This window comes from Agelaius tricolor, unplaced genomic scaffold (genome assembly GCF_023055355.1).
Source record: "Agelaius tricolor isolate 1412-34295 unplaced genomic scaffold, bAgeTri1.0.p SCAF_3, whole genome shotgun sequence".
NCBI classification, from domain to species: Eukaryota; Metazoa; Chordata; class Aves; order Passeriformes; family Icteridae; genus Agelaius; species Agelaius tricolor.
Window position 1 is genome coordinate 18996121 of NW_027269263.1, and position 20926 is coordinate 19017046.

At 42.3% G+C, this 20926-nt stretch overlaps 1 protein-coding gene across 2 annotated transcripts; it reads right to left on the bottom strand.

The window, feature by feature from the left end:
• Positions 1–3617: 3617 nt before the first annotated feature.
• Positions 3618–13361, bottom strand: IFT27 (intraflagellar transport 27). Of its 2 annotated transcripts, XM_071422782.1 has the most exons (8): positions 13233–13361; positions 9521–9600; positions 8400–8459; positions 7680–7739; positions 6622–6739; positions 6201–6310; positions 5898–5999; positions 3618–5276 (listed from the first exon to the last, which is right to left on the bottom strand). In XM_071422782.1, the coding sequence occupies exons 1-7, from the start codon at positions 13264–13266 to the stop codon at positions 5901–5903; spliced, it is 561 nt and encodes a 186-aa protein (XP_071278883.1). In that variant the 5' UTR covers positions 13267–13361; the 3' UTR covers positions 3618–5276; positions 5898–5900. The 2 variants fall into 2 exon arrangements, with proteins under 2 accessions (XP_071278883.1, XP_071278884.1); XM_071422783.1 differs by lacking the exon at positions 8400–8459.
• Positions 13362–20926: the final 7565 nt, after the last annotated feature.

A 20926-nucleotide genomic window follows, 5' to 3' on the forward strand; every position in this document is an offset into this window, starting at 1 on the left:
GCTTATCTCCCCACACTATTCCTAGGTTTACCATTCTGGATTTTTGCTACTGCCCTTTCAAATTCCAGCATCAACCCTGTCACACAGACTTTAACTCTTCCTGCCTTGTTCTAATGCAGGCCCTACATCTTAAACCTAATCTGATGGCTACCAGTAGCCTTCCTCATCATGGCTCTGAATCCCCCATGTCTGCCCTTGGCCCTGAGAGCTTGGCCTGGAAAATCTCCTTTCAGTAACTTATTCTTATCACTTGCCCTTCCACCTGCAAGGTCATCCAGCTGTACCCTGTATCCTCATTTTCCCTCAGTGGCTCATGCAAAAATTACTTTCCCTCCCACTTTATTTCCATACAGCATTCTAAAAGACAGGAAAAGCCTCAGGTTTTCACATCCTTAAATCCCACCCTCCCAATCTGCCTCAGCAAATCCTTTGGGCTCTTCATGAAGGAATACAGCCCTACGTATTTCCTACATATTTCTGTTCCCCTAGTGCTCCTGCATTTTCCCCTGTCTGGGACACAGAAGTCGATACTTCTGCCTTTATATCCTTTTCCTCACAGTCCCTAACTGGCAGCCCTTATATTGGCTATTTTTCTAGTACTTGTGCAGAAAGATCACAGGCTCCACGTATCTCCAACTGATGTATATCTGGCTGGAGGGAAACTCATCAAACTGACCCCATCCCTGACCCCAGCTTGACATGTAGGTTCTGTCACATTTCCCTTTTAAACATTTCCAGATTAAATCTCAGAAACCAGGAAAGGGAGCAATTCTAAGCTTCTTTTGACAAACAACTCTAGGGGAGGAAATACGTGAAGACATGACAGATAAATGAAAGACCTCCAAGAAGTAAAAAAACCCTACCAAAAATTCCCACCAAAACCCCAGGTTAGGAGGAGAACAGCCAGTGTCTGACAAAGTTACACTGCAGCAAGCTCTGAAGACCCGAGATGAGGCTGCCAGGATTCTGTTAGTGGTCTCCTGCCAGGAAATTACACCCCAGACCGAGCAACATTCCCATCTCTCAGGTGACTTCCACAGGGAGTCACAACAGCTAAAGAGCCCTGAAAAGACTCAAGACTGAGTCTAGCTCTCTTCTTCCTCCCTCCCCCAAGCATTGTTGTTCTGGGTCAACAGAACCAAGGGCAACTGGCACATAAGACATCATTCTCCAGGCAAAATGACAGCAGGAGGAGGAAATAGGACACAAGGAGTAGAGAGATGATGTGCCCCTAGGCCAAAAGGGATGTTGTGGAGGCCAACATGGCCCTTGAAGTGCTCCTGCTCTGACTCCACCTTTGAGATGTCCCTCAGCCCTAGGTTCCACAGAGTCTCATCTGCAAGATGGAAAAATTACTTGTTAAGAGCAAGTAGAGGTGGATACTGTTCACAAAGGAGCAGATATGAGATAGGAAAAGGACTGAGAATGCATGGGGAGAGAGGGGTCCCATCATGCAGGTGTCAATAATAGGGATGTCTTCCTGCCACCAGCAAATAATCTGACGTGATGCTGCTGACTTCGTGTAGGCAGATGAGACCACAACTGCAAGCAACTGCCACCTGAACATGAGAGATACAGTAATTATTAAAACAGAGCACAGCCTTGAGTTTCGTAAGGACCCCCACAGATCTGCACAAGCAGCAGCAGAAAGCAGTTGCTGCCTCCAGAACAGAAATGCAGAGTTTTCCCTGCTGTCAGCACCTGCGTCAGGCTCCCAGCTTCTCTTGAGATACAGCTCTTAATTGGGATAGATTGTACGTTTTCTGCCCAGCTCCCAGTTTAATTGCTAGTTTATGACTTAGCCTGTTTTGTGCTTTCCACGCTACTTCTTTCCTCACTTAATCTAATAGAATTATAGAAAGTATTGCTGGGAGGACCTCAGGAGGCCACACAGTTTATCCTTCTGCCCCAAGGCAGTATTTCATTTTCAACAACATCATGTGTCTTTTGCTATCAGGTCAGATCGGTCCAAGATGTATAGTGGGTAAAGAAATGAAGCTTACCCAGGGGAGTCAATTGGCATAAAAGACTAAATCCAGCTCTTCAAGTCACTGAAGTTATATCAGAAATAACCCTGATCCAAATGGTGTCATTTATCAGATCAGTCTTTTAAAAGATGTCCTTTCTTAAGTTTAAAGTCTTTAAAATGAACAAATCTCTAGAAGAAACTGTTTTGACAGCCCCATTTCAGTATATTTAATGCTTCATTATGAACAGCAGTGACCACTCCATTGTTAAGACTTAAGAGATCTTATCACAGTGTCATCAGCTTTGAAACTCCTATTAATTCCCACAATAAAACCTGATCTTTCTGGAATTTTACATCCTGAATTTCACTCCACAGTAGACTATGTCTGGCAAGACAAAACAAAACCATTAAAGCATCTTTAATATGACAACTTTACACAAATGAATTTCCAGTAAAATTTCAGAATGTCAGACAGCTTCTTAAGGCTTTTTCTTCCAAGACAATTTGACTAAAAATTCCACTTTTGTTTCCTTTTGTCTATTAATCTAAGAAGAAATGTCTTGCAGCCTTGGGAATAGATAATGCAGAAATTAGAAGGATAAAAAAAAATCAGCTGGTGATGTATCAAGCTAAGTAAAGCAGGGCACAAGTATAACAGAGATTCTGTGCAGACCCATGGGGACCAAAGAAAAGGTAAGAAGGAGGGACTCCAGGGAGGAAAGAAATGGTTTTGTCTAATCAAACAAGCAAGCAGGAAAATGGACTACGTATCTATTAAAACCAGTTAAAGGATTGTTTGTTTCCTTCTCCTTCTTTTGAAATTTCAGTCCTGGTTGAGCTGAGTCTTTTCTGTGTTGTAACACTCATGCTGAGCACCTGCAGCACTGCACAGCTGGACAAAGCAGGGGAGCTGTAAGAAGACAACAAGCTTCCTGGTCAGCAGACAGGCTTTCTGTCTTCCTCCCACTGTTCTCCACAGCATCTGTAATTCAGACTGATGCTAAGCCTATAAGCAGCAAACACAAATCCTCACTCTACAGATGTGACTGCCAGTAAACAGGTAGGAGAAACTTAATAACAGCTTAATAATGACTGTTACTCATCCTGCTGGTCCAGCTCACTTACTCACCACCCTGAACTCCTTCACATGGAGACAAAACTATTTCCCACAATCTTCCCATGTTTGGCTTCCATGCTTTCTACCCCCTCTTCACTCCTAGCCTCTACAACCAAGGTCACAATTAAGCCAGGAAAATAGCAACAACCACTACTTGCATCGGGATGGTATTATACAGCACATTAGCCAGGAAGGACAATATATTATGCTGTTAAAATAGATTTGAAAGGGTTGAGATTGTTATTGTCAAACACACTATTTTGAAGGACATTAAACTGTGTCCACACTAGTGCTTGAAACAGTCCTGTAAAAAGCAAGTTGGACAACATGCTTTAGACATGACTTCTTTTCTAATTGTGGTTGTGGCCTGTGGAAGAGGGAAAGGGGCAGTGGGTGAATCCCTACCGTTAGCTAATTAGATCATACATTTCCTCTCTCAGGCAATACATCTTTCCCTGCATGGGCTGCATTTTTCTTCACTAACTTCTCAAAAGCAGCTTCCCTATAAATCACAAATCACCACTGCAAGCATTCCCTTAATGAGCTCCTCCAGCCTTTGCATTTATTTTATAAAACAGCATTCACCAATCTTCATCTTATAGGTACATTTAGAGTGTTTATTTGAAGTTATGGGAGGTCCTTCAGGTGCAGAGAGACAGACTCCCTGGTTAAAGATTGCACAGAATTCATTTTATTACCTATTCCCAAGGCATTCTTCCCCCTAGACACACCACGTCACAGGTGACATACACAGCTGGTATGTTATTTTCAATATGAAAAAATACGAGTCTTGTTTTGTGATCACATTGTCAATAGAACCAGAGGGAAATGAAATACCAAATAAAAACAAACCTTCTTTAGTTCTTTAACTGGATCAGCACAGCATCCAAAATAGCTTTTATTCTTACTAGTCAGAGTAAGAATAAAAGGTGCAGATACCAGCACCTGCAAGGAAGAGTCTATAAGGCCTATGTATATCAACAGAAAACACCCAGGATTAACAAGAAAACCCGTGCTAGATACAAATGCCAGTAATGCTAATCTGGTTGAAAAAGAGTGAGTCTTCTAGTTACCCTAAGTCCATAGAGGACTCCTTCCTTCTTTGGAGAAAGCAGGAGCTTTCCCAGCTTGTTCTGTCATTTTTGAGTTGGCTTTTAGCAAAAGAACCTCTTGTTTTTACTTCTTATAGATTGAGCTGCTACTCATCCTCTTTAACTGGTATTCATGCTCCCTAGTGAGTTCTCAGCATCAACACACTGTTGCCAGTGAAATGAGGCCACTGCTTCTCCAGATTATTGAAGTGCTTCATAAAGTCTGCTACAACATCTGCAGCCATATTTCTTACGTTCAATTTAATGTACTTTTCCTAGCACTGGGTATAAAAATGATTATAAACCACACATATAGAAGTCTTGAAACACAGATTCCTGAAAAGGCTGCCTGAAAAATCACTCAGTGCTCAGTCTTTACAAAACTCAGCTTCCCTTGCCCAAGGGAGTCTACCATAATCGGGAAGATAATGGTTAAATTTTTGAAACTCTTGGTGTTAGGCTCAGTTCAAGGCAGTGCCTTACCACAGATGCTTTTGCATACTGCATTAGCAAAGACTCTACACGTGGAACATCAGTACTCCACACAATAGAGCAACTCTCTCTAGGCTTTTACCCTTTCTAATATGAAACTTCTAGCCAGACACAGCTGAGTCAGAGTAACTTAGCCAGGCTGTCTTTCATTTCCTTAGTTCTGTTTCCACTAGCAACATCAGAACCGTGGTCTTTTATCTGAAATTCAATGACAAGCAGAGAGACTTTAATAAGAGGACTCTGATTTTGAGATTGAGAGCTGAACCTAATCAGAACAGTATTGCCAAATTCAGCTGACAAAAATGACACAACAATATGTAAGATGATAAAGACATGAAGAAGAAAAGGTAATTTTTTGTAAGTTTTAGATTCATCTTTAGAATAGAAAAGGTATTCTTGCAATTTCACTCCATTTTGCAGCTAAGCCAGTTTGGATGTGCCTGCAGGAAGCCCTTCCTGCTCACTTCAAGGGAGGTGGCAGCCTCTGGAGAACTCCTGTGACCTGGGACCAGCAGAGGGCACTGCGTCACCAAGTGACAGCGGTTGGACGCGACACAGCTCCCACCAGGCAGGGACAGCGAGCCACGCCGAAGGAAAGAAACAGATTCTGGAAATTAGAAACATGCATTAGTCACCAGCATATCAATCCTACAACTGATAAAGGCAACACTGCTAAAACTGGCCTCCAACTCTGCGTGCTCCTGGAAACACACCGAAATCCATCTCTGCCTCCACACATCTCAGTCTCTAGGGGTTGATTTTAAGGCAATAAGCCTCCTCCTGAAAATACTTTTCAAGGGGTAGGGCCAAATCGGTCCTGCCCTGCAGTATATGCATCAAGGCTGGCTTAAGTCGAAAAACATCCTGTCAGCTTCCTCTCTCCTTTTCCAAACCTCTAAATCCCTGCTTGTAGCAGCAGGAAGTCTGTTCAGACAAAAAGATATTAAAGTAAAGAGCTGGCAATTTCCATTCTGTCCTCCCCTTTTACTCTCCGCCTCCTCCAACCTAGCAGACTTTCAATGAGCAGAGAACCAAGTTAGAGGACATGAAAGGAATGCTGAGGTAGCAGCTTTAAAGAGTGTCTTTCTACTTGCCTATTTCTAGTTTATTTTGAATTACCAGAGGATGACCATGAAGTAGCAAATAGCTCATATTTTTTCTTCTCTCTGTATTCAGTCCAGTGGGACTCTCAGTACTAGAAGAAGCTTAGAGGATAAATAAATCATACCAGTCAGGCTAGTGAGTGAAAAGTTTCCACTTTCTCTTTGTACAGTTGGTGGAATAACTTTGCCAGGATATGGAAAGGGGCCTCAAAATTTTTCATTTCCTTCTGTAAAGAAATAAGAAAATTGTCAATTGCAGATGGAATAAGCATTTGACTATTTCTGCTCTATTTCACCAAAGAAGGATTAAAAGTGAGTTAGATGACAAACAAGGTGAAGAGAGTCCCCAGTTATCTTTCTCTGCCTGAAAGAGAAGATAACTTTACCAACACCCCCTTGCACAGATGGTGAAAGGAGCAGATACTCACCACTGACATCTCACAGTATTCCAGGCCATGTTTCTCAGCCCACTCCTGTGCTTGTTCCTGCTCCACAACTCGACGATCAGCTAGGTCTGTTTTATTTCCCACTAAGACACCTACAGAAAAAAAGACATGGAAGTAAAGAAAAAAACCCCAGCTCATCAATGCTGACTTGTAAGCCATAAATACTGGAATATTTGTAGAAGTAACTGAAGAAGTTGTAGGCGTGGCAAATAGTCTATAACTACCTAAAAAAGATTCCAAAAAGGAAACATATTCAAGCCTTATCTGTTTCTTGATAAAAGCAAAGGAGTTGGAGGAAGCCATGTCTGCCCCAACTTAAAATAAATGCTCTATTCCACAGCTCAGCAGAAACAATGGCTATCATACAAGAGGGGAGTAGATAACAAGAATCACACATTCTCACCTGGGATGTACATCCCAACTGCTTGAGCCCTCAGCTTCTCCAACCATTTGTTACAGTTGTTGAAGGATTGCTCACTAGTGACATCATACACAAGGCACAGGACGTTGGGTTGCTCCCACTGCACAGCAAGAAAGGAACACTGTCATCTCTAATGAAACTGATGTGGTCAACAGCCATGATGTAAACGTAGCAAACACAGCTGCTAAGATGAAAATAAAAAGCCTAACACCCAGGAATCCTATGCCCTGGCTGAGGTTTCACATTTCAATTGACCCAACTAAATCACTGACATTGGGAGAGGTGGTTTTGCTTTCCTCCCCAGTCCTGTCTGTGCAGCCCTGCCCCTTGTATCAGCTCTGGCACTCATCTGATCCCTGGGGAAGCTGATTTTTCATGCTGAATCAGCACAAAATTAATCCTAGGAAAAAAGTAGAAAGGTTTTCTTCCAGTTTGAGAAGCTGAGCCAGCTTCTAGGGAAGACCCTTGCAAACCAGATCTAGTGCAAGTGTAAAAGTGGAATCGCTTTTGTAGACAATGAACCATTAGGTTGACTTAGCCATCTTATGAAAGCTTACATCAATTAACTGGTTCTGCTTCTCAAAATGAGATAACACAGTAGAGAACTGTATAGGGAAGGTCACAAATATGTGAAGGAAAAAACCCAAGGGCAGGATTATGCTCAAGGACAAGAATGAATCCTGTTGGACTAAACACATCACTGTAACACAAAAAAAACCTCCCACTGTTGAAGTCACAGCAAAACAGATGTTTTTCTAAGAAATAAAAATAACTTTAAACAACAGTACACAGAAATTCTCCATTAAAGTTTCCTATTTCTTTTGTAAGAAAACTGCCTCTCTGCTTTCCTTTCTCTGGAAAGTATTTCTTCTAGTACTTATGCAAGTTTTAGAGAGGTAGAACAGGATGCGTTGGCAACTGAGGTAATTGCTCCCATTTACACTAAAGACAAAGTTTGCTACATCTGCCAGACTGGGGAGCTCAGATCTTCAAAGCAAAAGCACTTCTTTGGAAGAAGAGGACTGTTACATAAGACTTACCAGTTTCTCCAGCATTTCAGAAAATAGATCTTTTCCTGCAGAGTCAAAAATGAAGAATTCCTGAAAGCGGAAACAGAAAGAAGGCTCTTGCCAAGAAAAATGCAGTGTAGGGAAAGGTTTTGGAAGTAAATACTGCAACTTGTAACTCCAACATTTTATTCAGGACAGCAGTGTCATGTCCCTAAGGGACAAATTCCCCGCACTGAGAAAACTCCAGATAGTATGAGAAAATAAATAGCCATTTTTCAAGTATAAGCAGTAAAAGAGTTACTTCCAAGGCCCCAAGTCTAGTTTCTATCCCTACTGGAAACAGAATATGTTAAGTGGGACAGTAACTTCTACTATTTATACAAAATCATATACATTCCATTCGTGGGAGTATAGGGCATTAAGGAAAAATAACAGATAAGCTTCGGCTTTTGTAGTTCCAAGAATCATGAACTAAACCTGAGTGCCCTAAAGGACAGAACAGAATCTCAACAAAGCTGGCAATAACTTTGGTTTAAAATTTTGTGTTGGATACAAGTATATAAAAATTACACTTTTAAGACCAAACTAACCCTGGAGCATCAGCAATTACACATGATCAGCCTCATTTCCTTAATGCAACTTAATTGCCCTATGAACATGCATAGTGATCTTCTACCAGAATGAGACTCGTGTGGGGCTTGAGCTCTGGATGTCTCTTTCTGACCAAATTTGTGTCACAGAAAAACTCACCACACTATCATTTGTCTCTGGAACTGATACAGCCTTCACCAACAATTCTATGCCCGCTGTCTGTCAAGAAGAATCAGGAAAATGAGGATCAGGAGAGTTTTTAAGAGCCTGTCCAACTGCATACCAACCGTGCATTGGATTGAGGCAATTCTTGTGAATCATTACAATTTCATCAAACACAGACCGCTGGATACTCAGCAATACTCCTCCTAGCTCTGGTAACCTAATCTCACCAATATGTCAAAGGCTCATAGATTTGCTCAGCTGGGAGAAAAAGGAGGAGAACCAAAGAGATTTGCTTATTTACAGCTCAGAGTATTAGCTGAAGTCTGCAGGTCTACGCTTATTCTCACACTGCTGCTCTAACGCACGCCTTAGAACGTTCTGCACTAACCATGTGATGAGCTAACATATGGGACTGAGATTATTTGTGCTTCTCCCACCTTTTATCTCATTCTGCTTTGTAGCTCATTTGTTTGTTCTATTTCTATCCTTAAATTCTGGTTTCCATCTTTATTTCAATGAATAAACATATTTTAGGGGTTTTTTTCCTCCACATTCATATTTTCCTTTTTTTACTTTACTTATATTTACTTTTATTTTTATCCTGCTTCTGATTAGTCATCACCATTGATTCTTACACTGAAAGACTGCAAACTGTATCCTCTTCATCTGGGAACAGTTTCTGTAGATTATAATTATCTTGGGGCTATGCGGCACATCTTGGTGTTTGCACAGTGATAAGCGCACTGTCCACATCCACATTTAATAGTTGGAATTAAAAGCTTTCTCCTTCAGCAGTGCTTTTTCATAGAGTAGTCCCTAAAGGGGGAAGCTCTCTAACACCACAAAACCTTGTGAAAACATTGGTTCAATAGGAAAATTACAAGATTAACTAAATTATTCTGCCTTAAGTTTCAACACCAGCACCTACATAATGCAGACTTACAGAATGTTAAGCTCTTTCTCTTCAGAATCTAGGGTGCAAGAAAGAAAACCCTCTAAGATCCCACCTTGAATGCCTCAACTTAAAATAATATTTATTTTGTTCTAGGCCTCTCAGTTTTCCCACTCATCTTAGAAAAAATTTAGACAGCAGTCTAAGCCTGTTGTATGCTTACCAGTGTGTAGTTCTTCTGAAAATGAGCCCCATCACTGCGAAACATCTGGGCTAAAGCACTCTTACCCACAGCTGGATCTCCTGCAAAACCAAAAACATAAAATATTTTTGTTTCATACTAGAGAATCTTGTTGTTTTGTTTCATACTAGAGAATTTTTCCTCAGTTCTGATACTATGAATGTTGTATCATTCATACAGAGCCCAGGTGCTCTGACTCTGAATACAGGTAATTTAACTGTCACATGAAGCACAAAACCATCTCAAAGGTAATACCCACACAAGGAAATGAATATTGCCATTATGCATACTGGTGGCTGACATCTGATTTCTGATCTATGCACAACAACAAATGACTGCCACATTAAGGTGGAACTGCTGTTTGTTCTAAAATTCATGCCTACTCCACAGCCCTTACCTAGGAATTAAAATTTCCCAGATATGTTATCATGTAGAGAAAACTACAATGTGAAAAGGGACTGGGCTTCCTAGGAGGCTATTTCTTGTCCTTAGGTTACCCATCTCCCCAGACTCAAATCCTTGTTATATACTGAGACAAAGCTGCTTAAGCTAGTAACATTTCTCAATGAACTCTTCTTGCTGACCCTGCTAAGAGAGCAACTCTTGCTGACTCAATGCTGCTGGTGGCTCATTAGTGGCATCCTGGGCATAACAGAAGCAAACGTCAGAGAGAAAGCACATGGCTGGAGAGAAGAGCCTGCTGATTCATCCCTGTATGGAAGGAAAAGCAAGGGGCTTTGGTTTTTGCTCTTCTAGAGCCAAGGCTTTCTGATATGGCTTGCACAACACTCCAGGCAAACCTGACAGCTGCCTGCTTTGGCTTGCTCTTACAAAACTCTGAGATCCAAAGCAATCACAGGATCACAGAACAGATTATGCTGAGTTGGAAGGGACCCACAAGGATCACTGGGTCCAACTCTTGGCCCTGCACAGGACCATCCTCAAGAGTCACACCATGTGACTCTCAAGAATATTGCCCAAATGCTTTTTCAACTCTGTCAGGCTTAGTGCTGTGACTCCTTCCCTGGGGAGATGTTACAGAGCCCAATCACCCTCTGGGTGAAGAACCTTTTTCTAACATCCAACCTAAACCTCCTCTGACACAACTTCAGGCCATTTCCTCAGGCTATGCAGAACTCACATATGCCCATATCACTACATGAAAAAGATGATAAATCATAACCCTTCCTAAACAAAGACTTAATGCTTCCAAAGAGCTTATCATTTCTCCACATAATGTCTCGTTAGCCTGGATAGTTAAAAGGACAAGAACCAGTAATTAAAAACCTCAGTGCTTCAAGCTTTACCCTCAAAGGCACACTCATAACAGCCAAGCCTGGAATACAAGTCTTTCACATTATGTTGTTAATAAATAAAGCCAGAAAGGAAGTATTTTACATTAAGTTGTTAATAAATAAACCAAGAAAGGGGCATATTTTTGACTCCATTACAGCTTCCTAATGGTGTTTTGAAGGAAATTGATTAAGCCCTCTGCTCACTATTACAGAGGAGGAAGGGTGTTTTGGATAGTGACAATTACCCCTGGATGCATTAACCAAATGTAGTTCTTGTTTAAACATTTTTAGCATGCTTGCTTACTTTGAGCTGAGTTGGGCTCATAATATTTAGACAGGAAAATCTGGTAAGTCAGCTTGTTTGTTCTCTGATCAGTTCAAGCCTGTGCGGAAGACAACACTCTGTTCTGAGTGGAAGCTATTCTGTATTTCAATAGACAATTAGATCTGTCTTTGTAAAATGAGATAGAGAGGCACACATTGCTCCAAACTGTGCAGGCATCAGCCAGCACAAATTCTTAACTAATGCATTGCCTTTCTTTCACTTGACAGCCCCAGGCGTTCTTTCCCTCTTTATTCTTTGCCATCCTCTTAAGCCCATCACACCAGTACACTTCCTCAAAGTAAATTTCCTTGCCCTTTTCAGTTTAGTCTGGTGTGCCAGTAGGGCATCTCACAGTATATATTCTATCCATATTTCTGTTATTCTGCCAGAATCTGTAGAGTCTTTCAAAAATGCCTGCTACTGCCAGCTGTTTCTCTACAATGAAAACCTTTGTGTAGTGTCTCCATAGTAAGCTCAGACAACAGATCTTTTTACTTTATGCCTGTAAATGACCCTTGAGCTAACACAGGAATCATCTTCTATTGTCAATTCAATAGTCTGTTTTGCTAATAAAAGCCCTTTTCCCCTGTTCTTTTTGACCTTGGTGTAGCTCCCACTTCTGTGTCACTGGCTCTTCATAACCATTTCCTTAGGTCCACAAGAGTTCCCAGTGCCATTTCTGATGGGTTTGCTCCTATTTATGTAATTGCATGTTCTTGTTCCCTTTAGGTTGTTGTGGTTACTCATGTCTTTGGTCCCTTTCACTTTAGTGGCTTTTTCTGCAACAGAAAATCTATTTTTCCTGGTCTGCTTCACTAATTTATTACTTTTAATAATACATGGATATTATTGTGGCGCATAGAAGAATGACATATGGGATAGGACATTCCTGTTCTTTGTGCTGGGAACAGAATTGAAAAGGCCACTCCAGACCCAATAAGGATTAAGGACATAAACAGGTCATCTAAAGAAAACCTATGTGATTTTAAAATGGTTGTGGAATTGGCCTTTGGTAACACTAAACAACAAAACTGGATAGACTTCAGCAAAGCCAGTATACTGGGAGCAGGAAACTTCCAAATTGGAAATGATGCCTATGTTTCAAATGTAGAAGATAGGTAAGATATTCGTGCTGTTCACAGCAGTAGAGCCACAAGGGAGATCAATTCTTTTGCCTTTGCCAAAGACCACATCTGGCTTTGTGTGAGTTGATGGCCAGCTGCTTCTGAGGTTAAAAAAGGCAAACATTTTATTCCGGATGAAATAATTTGGAACAAAGAGTTAAACCTGGGAGCTGACTGCACACAAAGGTTTTATGGATTTGTGCTTTTGGCTGAGGCTGCACAGAGCTTCAATGTAGAAGGAGGGGAAAAAATGAAAAGATTTTTCACAAAGTTCTAACAGCCAGCTGTACTCACTTTCAACACCTCCATAATCTATCCTGACTAAATTAAGTGGTGTCTTCACCTCATTTTTTTTCTCAGGTTAGCCTCTAAATTGTTTTGGGGAAAGGATGCCACTGTGAAGTGCTCATCCTTCTACTCTTTATCTAGGCTTTACCTTTCTATCATACTCTCAGAATCATCCTAATTTCTAACATGAACTTTTCACATCAGCCCAAAGCAAGGCTCACAAACGAGGCAGGACTCAGCTGCCTAGCCTGCTCCCTTCACGCTTTCTCCAGTCTCTGTGCCCACCTTTCCACACTGCCGAAATACTCTTTTTGGTTTGGGTTTGGTTTTTTTCCTCTTTTTCAGATCCTGTCCTCGCATTTCATCCGATCCAACTGCACCTCACACCCTCCCTGGGCACTGCTCGACTCCACGTGCTAGGCGAGGGCGGGTTCCGAGTGCTAATAACACACACGACCTCCGCTGCTCCCGTCCCCAGGCAGCCGAGGTCTCCCTTCTCTCCCACCGCCTCTCTCCCCACCTCTTCTCCGGCGGGGCGGCCCCGGCACGAGGGGCTGTGGGAAGCCGGGCCCCCTGCGCTGCCGGCCTCTCCCGACCCCGCGGCGCCCGCTCTAGTCCCGTGTGGGCAGCGGGGCGGATGGGAGCGGGCGGGCCGGACTCACCTGCCAGCAGGCACTTGGCAGCGAGCTTCACCATCGCGCCGGCCCGCGCCCGGACGGCGGCGGCGGGACCGCCACCGCGGTGAGCCAAGGCCTTGGCAACCGCGAGGCCCTGGCAACCGAGTGACCGCCCGCCCGTCCCCATTGGCTGTGGGCCCTGTTCATCAAGGTCACCCACAGTTATCATTGGTTTTCTCGTTTCTCCCCGCCCACTAGTCGTGCTGTCAATCAAAACAGGCGCACCGCCCTTCCCGGTGGCGTCGCGCCCGTACGGGAGACGCAAAGGGGAATTCTGCCTGGCAACTAAGGACGTCATCGAAAGCCGGCTTGTTATTGGGTAGAACACAGGGGCCTTCACCACGGGGCTGAAATGACCCTCTGGGGGTACGACAGAAAATGATAAAAGTTACGGGCAAGGAGCTGCGGCAGCCCCTAGGCGGGAAGAGGCGAGCGGGGGGAGAAGCCTCCACTTCCTGCCTGTGAGCCCGCGGAACGCGACGTTCCGTGCGGAAGGGCCCCGGCTCCGTGTGCCTTGCTGCGCATGCGCACGGCGGGAGCGTGGCCCTGCCGCGGCCTGCGCGTCCCTCGCGCCGGGCCCGGCATTCGGGTCACGCTTCCTTCAGGGCTCGGGCAGGAGCGGAGCTGCCCGGGCCCGGCATTCGGGTCATGCTTCCCTCAGGGCTCGGGCAGGAGCGGAGCTGCCCTGGACCCGAGCTTTGCTGCGGCGGCTTCAAAGTCCGCCACGAAGCCGGGTCAGCGCGGCGGGAACAGGCCGCTTGTGAGGCCGCTGTCGCCCTGTGGGAGCGGAGCTGCGCTCCTTCCCTGGCCGGGCAGCAGCTGATCCGCTCTCCTTTGCTTCAGTGCACACTTTTCCTTGTGTTTGGCAGTGTTGATGTACTCACGGAGAAAGTTCTCTTGCTTGCTGATTTCTTAGCTGCTGTCTCCTTCGCGCCCCTGCCCCCTCTCCCCCCCCTTGTTAATTTTTGTATCCTTTCACTCTGCAGTGGGTTAATTTCTTTGTTTTTTTATATTTTAAAAATATTTCTACAAAGCTCTCCCTTGGCTACTATTAAACTATTTCTGTGCCTTATTTTATTCTTTGAACTGATTTTCTGTCTTCCTTAAGCAGTCCAAGTGAGTGGATTTGGGTAGGAGTTGGAAAAGAGGACCATAAAATTTCCTGGGTTTTCCCCTCCTTGCAGCTTCTTTGAAAGATCTGTGCCACCAAAAAACATACCATTAATAGCAATCCATACCTTTTTTAGGGTATGGATTAACTTTGCTTGGCTGCACTTGGGGTTGTTTATTCTGGAACACAGAATGTGCTTACTGCGGGAAGCAGTGAGTAAGGTTGGGAAGAACAGAATAATCAATAATGCATCTGTATTTGGGTTATAACACTGGACATTCCAAGGGTCAAAAATAAAGTTTTCCAAGTTATATTTTAATGTCAACATTTTATTTTAATGTGACTGCTTAGAAGGCAGCTCTTTCACCTTTCCTGGGATAAATTGCCTGTGACATGTCTAGCCAGGCAAGCAAATAACATAAAATCAATGAGAACCTATAGCTGAATCAAAGGAGTCTTCTATATGCACATAAAATACCATTGGGTAGAACATTTTTATCTATGTGATAAAAACATGAAGGGGACTTCACTAGCCTGAGTGGTCAGACTTCAATTGTAGATGATGACTTGAAGTAAAATATAGTGATGGAGTCACTACTTTTCCTTTAAAAGAGAAAAGAAAAATTAATCCCGGGTCTCATTATTACTTTCCCTGTTTTCCATCCCCAAATCTTCCACCACATAAAACAGATGTGGGCTGTTGATGTTCTCCATCACTTATGTCTAAATAGCTTGCCTCCTCTTTCATCTTTTCTGCCTTCCACTCCATCCTCTGAGAAATTCACTTGTCTCTGCATCGTTCCATTTTTGCAATCTTTGCATTATCCTTTGTTGTCTATTTGTAATATTGCCCCAGTTTACTGACAGGTCTCCAAGCGAAGGCTTTGAGGCTCCATTATGATGTACTTGAGGTTTACTGATCGTGGCTGCAGTGTGGTGGGATCCATCAGCATTCACTGAGGTCACAAACATCCCCAGCATTTTACACTGGGATCGCTGCAAAGGAAGGCATAGATTATGTTGGAAGTGAGATTTTCATTGCTACTGAAAATTTTTGCTTGGAATCTGAATATCTCCTTCCTGTTTGCTGCTTTCATATTAGCACCCTGTTCCTTCATCCCATTCCCTCATTTCCTGCCTCTGCATGCATGTGTGCACAGAACTCTTAATGGATTTGTATCCTCTCTATTTCTGCTGTCCTTTTACCCCACAATATTTTTTTTTGTACCCAATCTATCTTTTCCTCTGCCTGACTTCTCACAGGTATAAGTTGTTCCCCTAGCAGCATTGACAGTGATAGATTAAGGATGGAATTACTTATCTGCACCTTGTAATCCAAACAGAATCACAGTCTGCTGTTAGCAGTCCACAGGGGTTGCTGCTGAATAAATTGGAATGCTGGTAGCTGTGCTCGCTGAAGCTTCTCTCATCTTGAGTATGTGAGAAAGAGGAGAAGAGGAACCCTGTGGATTCAAACAAAAGAAAAACCCCAACAACAGAGGGTGATGCCCTTATCCTAGAGATGTGTTTTATTAGGTTCAATCCTGTATTTATTAGCTAAGGAGGAATAGAACATTCACACATTTAATTTTTCCCTCAAATGAAACAAGATTATTTTGAATGGGAAGTGGCCCTTCTTTCATGTGAACAGGCAAAGTTTCCTTGCCAGCCACAAATCCCTGAAATTTGAAGTCACATTCGCTTAGGTAGTGGTCATAAAGCAGCAGTCAAACTGCACGTGTGTCTGTGTGCCGTGCGTGGCTCGCATTTCATCCGGCTGCAGAAGGCAGCAGTGGTGGAACTGCATCTCCAGCAGGAGTGGCAGGGAATTTCAGACACTACGTAAGGCTCTACAATGGGGATTAAACAAACAGAGGTCATGTGGTCTTTTAGACTGAGGTGTGGTTGGTGTTCCCGGTTCTGTCAGGCACTGCATAGGTCACTTCATTATTTTCTTCACCGAGGATACCTGTTAAAAAGTGATTTTTTTCTGAGGCAGAATTCACTAATATTACTAGGATTTGTTTTCACAGTTGTTCATCCATCGATGGAAACATTCTGGATGTGTTCAGAACTGAGCAGGTTACAATCTGTAACTTGAACCTGCTTCCTGATAAAAGCTAATGAGGAAGAACTGTAGCTTTCTTTGGAGTAAGCAGTGCTTCTCAGGAGGGCATTAATGTTGAGGAAAGCGAATTAGTAGGTCTTTCTGTAAGAAATCTCTCAAATACAAAGTATTTCATCAGTTCTTTTTAAAATCTTATGTTACTAAAAGGGAACAGTGTAACAAAATGTCTTCAGAAGTATCTTGTGAATGAATATTCAGAGTTCATGCAGCTTTTTAAATCTGCATAGATTCTTATAGGATTGACTATGAATGTTTACTGGTATGTCTGGAGAGTTGTGAAAGCTGCAAGAAAGGATGTGTAAATTTTATTGTAGATTTCCATTCTTTACACTTCCCCCAAGCGGTGGAATAAATAGATACTCCATCTATTTTGAGGGCTACTTCATTTGGCTTCCCCTAAACCCAGCTTTTATTTCTCTTCAGAGTGGGGCTATTAGCACAGAAGTGAGAATTTGGATGCTTTCTCTAGCTCTGTTGATAACACCATTATAGTTCAGGTCTTCAGATTTTGCTCTTTTGTGGTGGGGGCTCAGGCACAGATCTGAAGGCTTTTTGGCTGAGAGTCAGTGCACTGAAATGTAAGATGATTACAAAATGGTTGAATCAGCCAAAGGATTTGTTGGCAGCTACAACAGCCCCTCTGACTGATCTGGCATATCTGCCATTTGTTTCTGATCTACTCCGTTGGGAGAGTGGAAGTTAGAAATGGATGGCAGTTGTGGCATCAATGGAAAGTGGTAAATTACTAAATGTAGGGTAGGTACCTCTACAACTTGGTTGGAGGATGCTGATTGTAACTGTTATGTTCTCTCTTCTGATGAATATGAAAGGAGGGAAAGATTTCTCAAGGACGCATTCAAATCCACAAGGATGAAGATAAAGAGAATTTCCAGAGAGTAATTATTCTGCATATGTCTGGAAAAATTCCAGCTTGAATCTTTATTTTCTTGTTCGTGCACATGGAAGCTTGAAAAAGTGCCGGGAAGAGGCCCTGAAATCTTTATTTAATTTTTAATACTACTCCCCAAAGCAGCAGACAGTGGGCTGTTGATCGGGGAGCTGGAACATCACACAGAAAGTTGTCTGGGTTTCTCCACGAGGCAGCGTCTGTGACAGACTGAGGGCTTGCTGTGTGGCCTGAGCCTTCCCAGCCGTGAGAGCTGCTACTGGAGCCATCTCTGTGCTCTCCTGCACAGCGGGATTGGGTGCTGGGGAGGGAGCACCAAGCGTGCTCCTGCATCCCAGGGAAGGGGTTAATCTGTCAAACAGAGAGTGCATGAATATGTGACAGCTTTAAATGAGCTACCCACAATTCCAGCATGCCAGTCATTATGTGCTGATGATGACTATGATAGCAGCTGGGGTTCTTTTTTTGGATCTTTAGCTGCTGTCTGCTTAGAAGGCAGATGCTAGGCTTTCACTAATGCTATATCTTATGTTAAGAACTGCAAGACAGATTGCATTCAAATAATGAGATTTATTAAAAACTATAAGTTAATGTTTGGGTTTATATCCTATTTTTTTTTTAGGCTTTGAATGTTCAAGGCTTTCTCTGCAGGCATGACAGCTAGAATTTTTTTCCTTTTGCTGAAAACTAAGATTCAACCATGTGACTCCAGGACTTGGAGGTTTAATGGAGGAAGGAGAAGAGAAATATTTGAGACTCCTAATTAAATTTTCAAAAGTTTACAACACTCTGTTTTCTATTCTCATTCCTTTTATAACAGGCTAAATTTTTGGGCACCAACTTTTTCACCTTAATGATGTCCTTTCTTTTCAAGGTGAATTTATTATAATAAAATATCTTCCGCTCCAGGCTTTTCAAATCCTCACTCTAATTATGCCAGTACTTCCTGCTCTAGATTTCCTTTTCCTGAGACCCTGAATTTCAATGTTCACCCTCTGACCTCTGTCTCAGAGCTTTCTGTCCATTTACTTCCTGCTTCAGAAGCAAAGCTCCTGCTCCTGCCCTGCCAGTAGCTGCTCACACCAGCTACTTCCTTCCCATTTGTGGCTGAGCCTTGCTGGTCAAAATCTTTGTAGGCTTTCTTCCGACAGATGCTGGGTCTTGATTCCTGCATCTGATGAAGCTTTAAACTTCTGGGCCATGCAGTGAACTGGTAAATATTCTGAGGGAGAAGGATTCAGAGCTTGTAAAAATAGGATAAAAATTACGTGGGAGCCTTTCATTGTTACTTGTTCAATGCTTTGTATTCAACAGACCAGATGGAATTTCAGGTTAATTTTGACCTATCAGACCTTCACTGGGAGATAATTTTAGTTCTATTGTATCAGTTACCTTTCGAGCATTCAAAATGAAGATGCGTTTGAACACCAGGATTCTCAACAGCCCAAAAATGATAGAAACTCATGAAGTCTATGGGCAAATGTCTCTTAAGACTCTGCCTTGCTAAGAAGGCTCTCACGTGTGACCAAGGAAGTTAATATATGCAGAGAGAACAGAAAAACACTGGCTCTAGTAATGGAGGTTGTTACAGAACATAATTGAACACTGACTGCAGCAAAGCTAAAAGGAGACTTGCATTACAATGACAAAAAATCTTTATTTTTTCCCCTAACCTCTGATTTCAGCTGTCTGACTAAGAGCAGGTGCTGGGCAATAGCTCAATTTCAACAACCCATTGCAGCTGAAAGAGTAGATGCAATTGTGCTGTATCCAGCAAAATTGAAAATTGCTTTAAAGAAGAGGAATGCAAATGTTTTTAAGACAGAAAATCTTCATTCATCTGCAGAACGAAGCATAAAATTAGCACAGCCTCATAATTTTTATTCCTCTTTATAAAGCAGTAATAACTGTGAGATAATTTGCTATTTCTTATGTATTTTAGTATCTTTCTAGTGATACATTTTTAAAACTGCATTGTATTGTGAATACACAGGGAGTAGAATTTATTAACAATTTAAATGTTATAATTTTAAAAAATCCTACCAGCCAGTGTTTCCAAGACCTGAAAATGTCTCTGAACCATTTGAGTAATCAGCAATCTTGGGCCTTCCCTCCAGTAATCAATGGTTAAGCCTTTGGCCTCTGGTCCTGCACCCCTTATGACCCAACTGGAGTTATAGAATGGTTTATGCAATGAGGGACCTTAAAGATCATCCCATTCCAGCCCCAATGCCACTAGACAATGCTCCAAGCCCCATCCAACCCGGCCTTGAACACTTTCAGGAATGGCATGTCCATGGCTTCTCTGGGCAACCTGTGTCAATAAAGAATTTTCCCCTGATGTCTTATCTAAATGAACATTAATAGAGAATTACCATGTTCTTACCACTTGAAGGCCTAAGTTAATGCCAGTGTTGTGCTACTGTCATACCAGTGAAACCAACTGTATTTCTGTTTTATTTCTGTACATAAACCTCACGAAGCATCTCCTGGAGTTAAAAACTGTTGTGGCAGTAGGAGTTGAACAAGCTGATTCAGGCACTGACAAGATCCCTTCACTTAGATTTTCCTGGGTGGGAGACTGAATGAATTTATGAAAGAAATATCTTTTCTAGCTGCATATTCCATAGGCTTATTAGCATAGGTCTTCCTATTAGTTCCATAGGCCTTTCAGTATTTATATTTGGGTCATCTGATCCATTTACTGTGGTAGCTCATGCACTTCCTGCTATTTTTCTGGTGGTTCGAGAAGGGACTCTAGCATTCATATTTATATTAATTTCTGTCTCTAAAGGTGCATCAACCTTTGTTAAGCTTTGCTGCTTTATTGACCAGAAGAGCACTAACCAGAAAGGCACTTCCTCCCTTGTGAAGTAATTATCCCACATTAGGAGATCCTACAGCCCAAAAAGTTTTAATGATCTATTATGCAGACAGCTAACCCTGTTTAGACACATTTGGCTTCACTTTCCTGTGTTCAGGAGAAATGTAATTTTAAATGTTGTAGCCCTAGAGAGTGTTGGGATTTCTAAAGGGATTTCTTTGGGAAAGGGAATCAGCTAAAATGCTTTCTGGGAATGAAGAAGCAGGAGCTCAGGTTCAAGCCCATGTTAGCAATGAGAGTCTAGGACTTAGAGGAGGTATTTAAACACCAGCCTGTACTAAAGCCAGTGCTCTTCTCTCTGTGCTAGCCATGGCTCCTGAGTGGAGTTAGAACAAGAATGCCAGCATGTAATTTAACCACAGCTGGATTTTGCTGTGCTATTGCATGCCTTATAATTTCTCTTTCATTTGAAGTTGCTTTATAAATAAAAGAATGGGTTCTCTACCAGCCAGCCATTTAAATCTCAGTCTAGGATTTTAGAGTCAAATGAAGTTATTTTGTACATTATGCTCATTAATAAAAATTTTGTGGGCTAATTTGTGACTTCAGTGAACCTTTAGGCACAATTTTTGATGTTATTTTGTTAAGACAAGACTTGTTTCAAATATTGTGCAATGCTGCAGTTTGTAATTCCATAACAATATTAACT

Coding starts and splice junctions, on each gene's coding strand:
- IFT27 (XM_071422782.1), bottom strand. CDS start 13,266: ATGGTGAAGCTCGCTGCCAAGTGCCTGCTGGCAG. Junction 7,740..8,399: donor CAGAGACAAATGATAGTGTG/GTGAGTTTTTCT, acceptor TTCCGCTTTCAG/GAATTCTTCATTTTTGACTC. Junction 6,000..6,200: donor AATACTGTGAGATGTCAGTG/GTGAGTATCTGC, acceptor ATTTCTTTACAG/AAGGAAATGAAAAATTTTGA.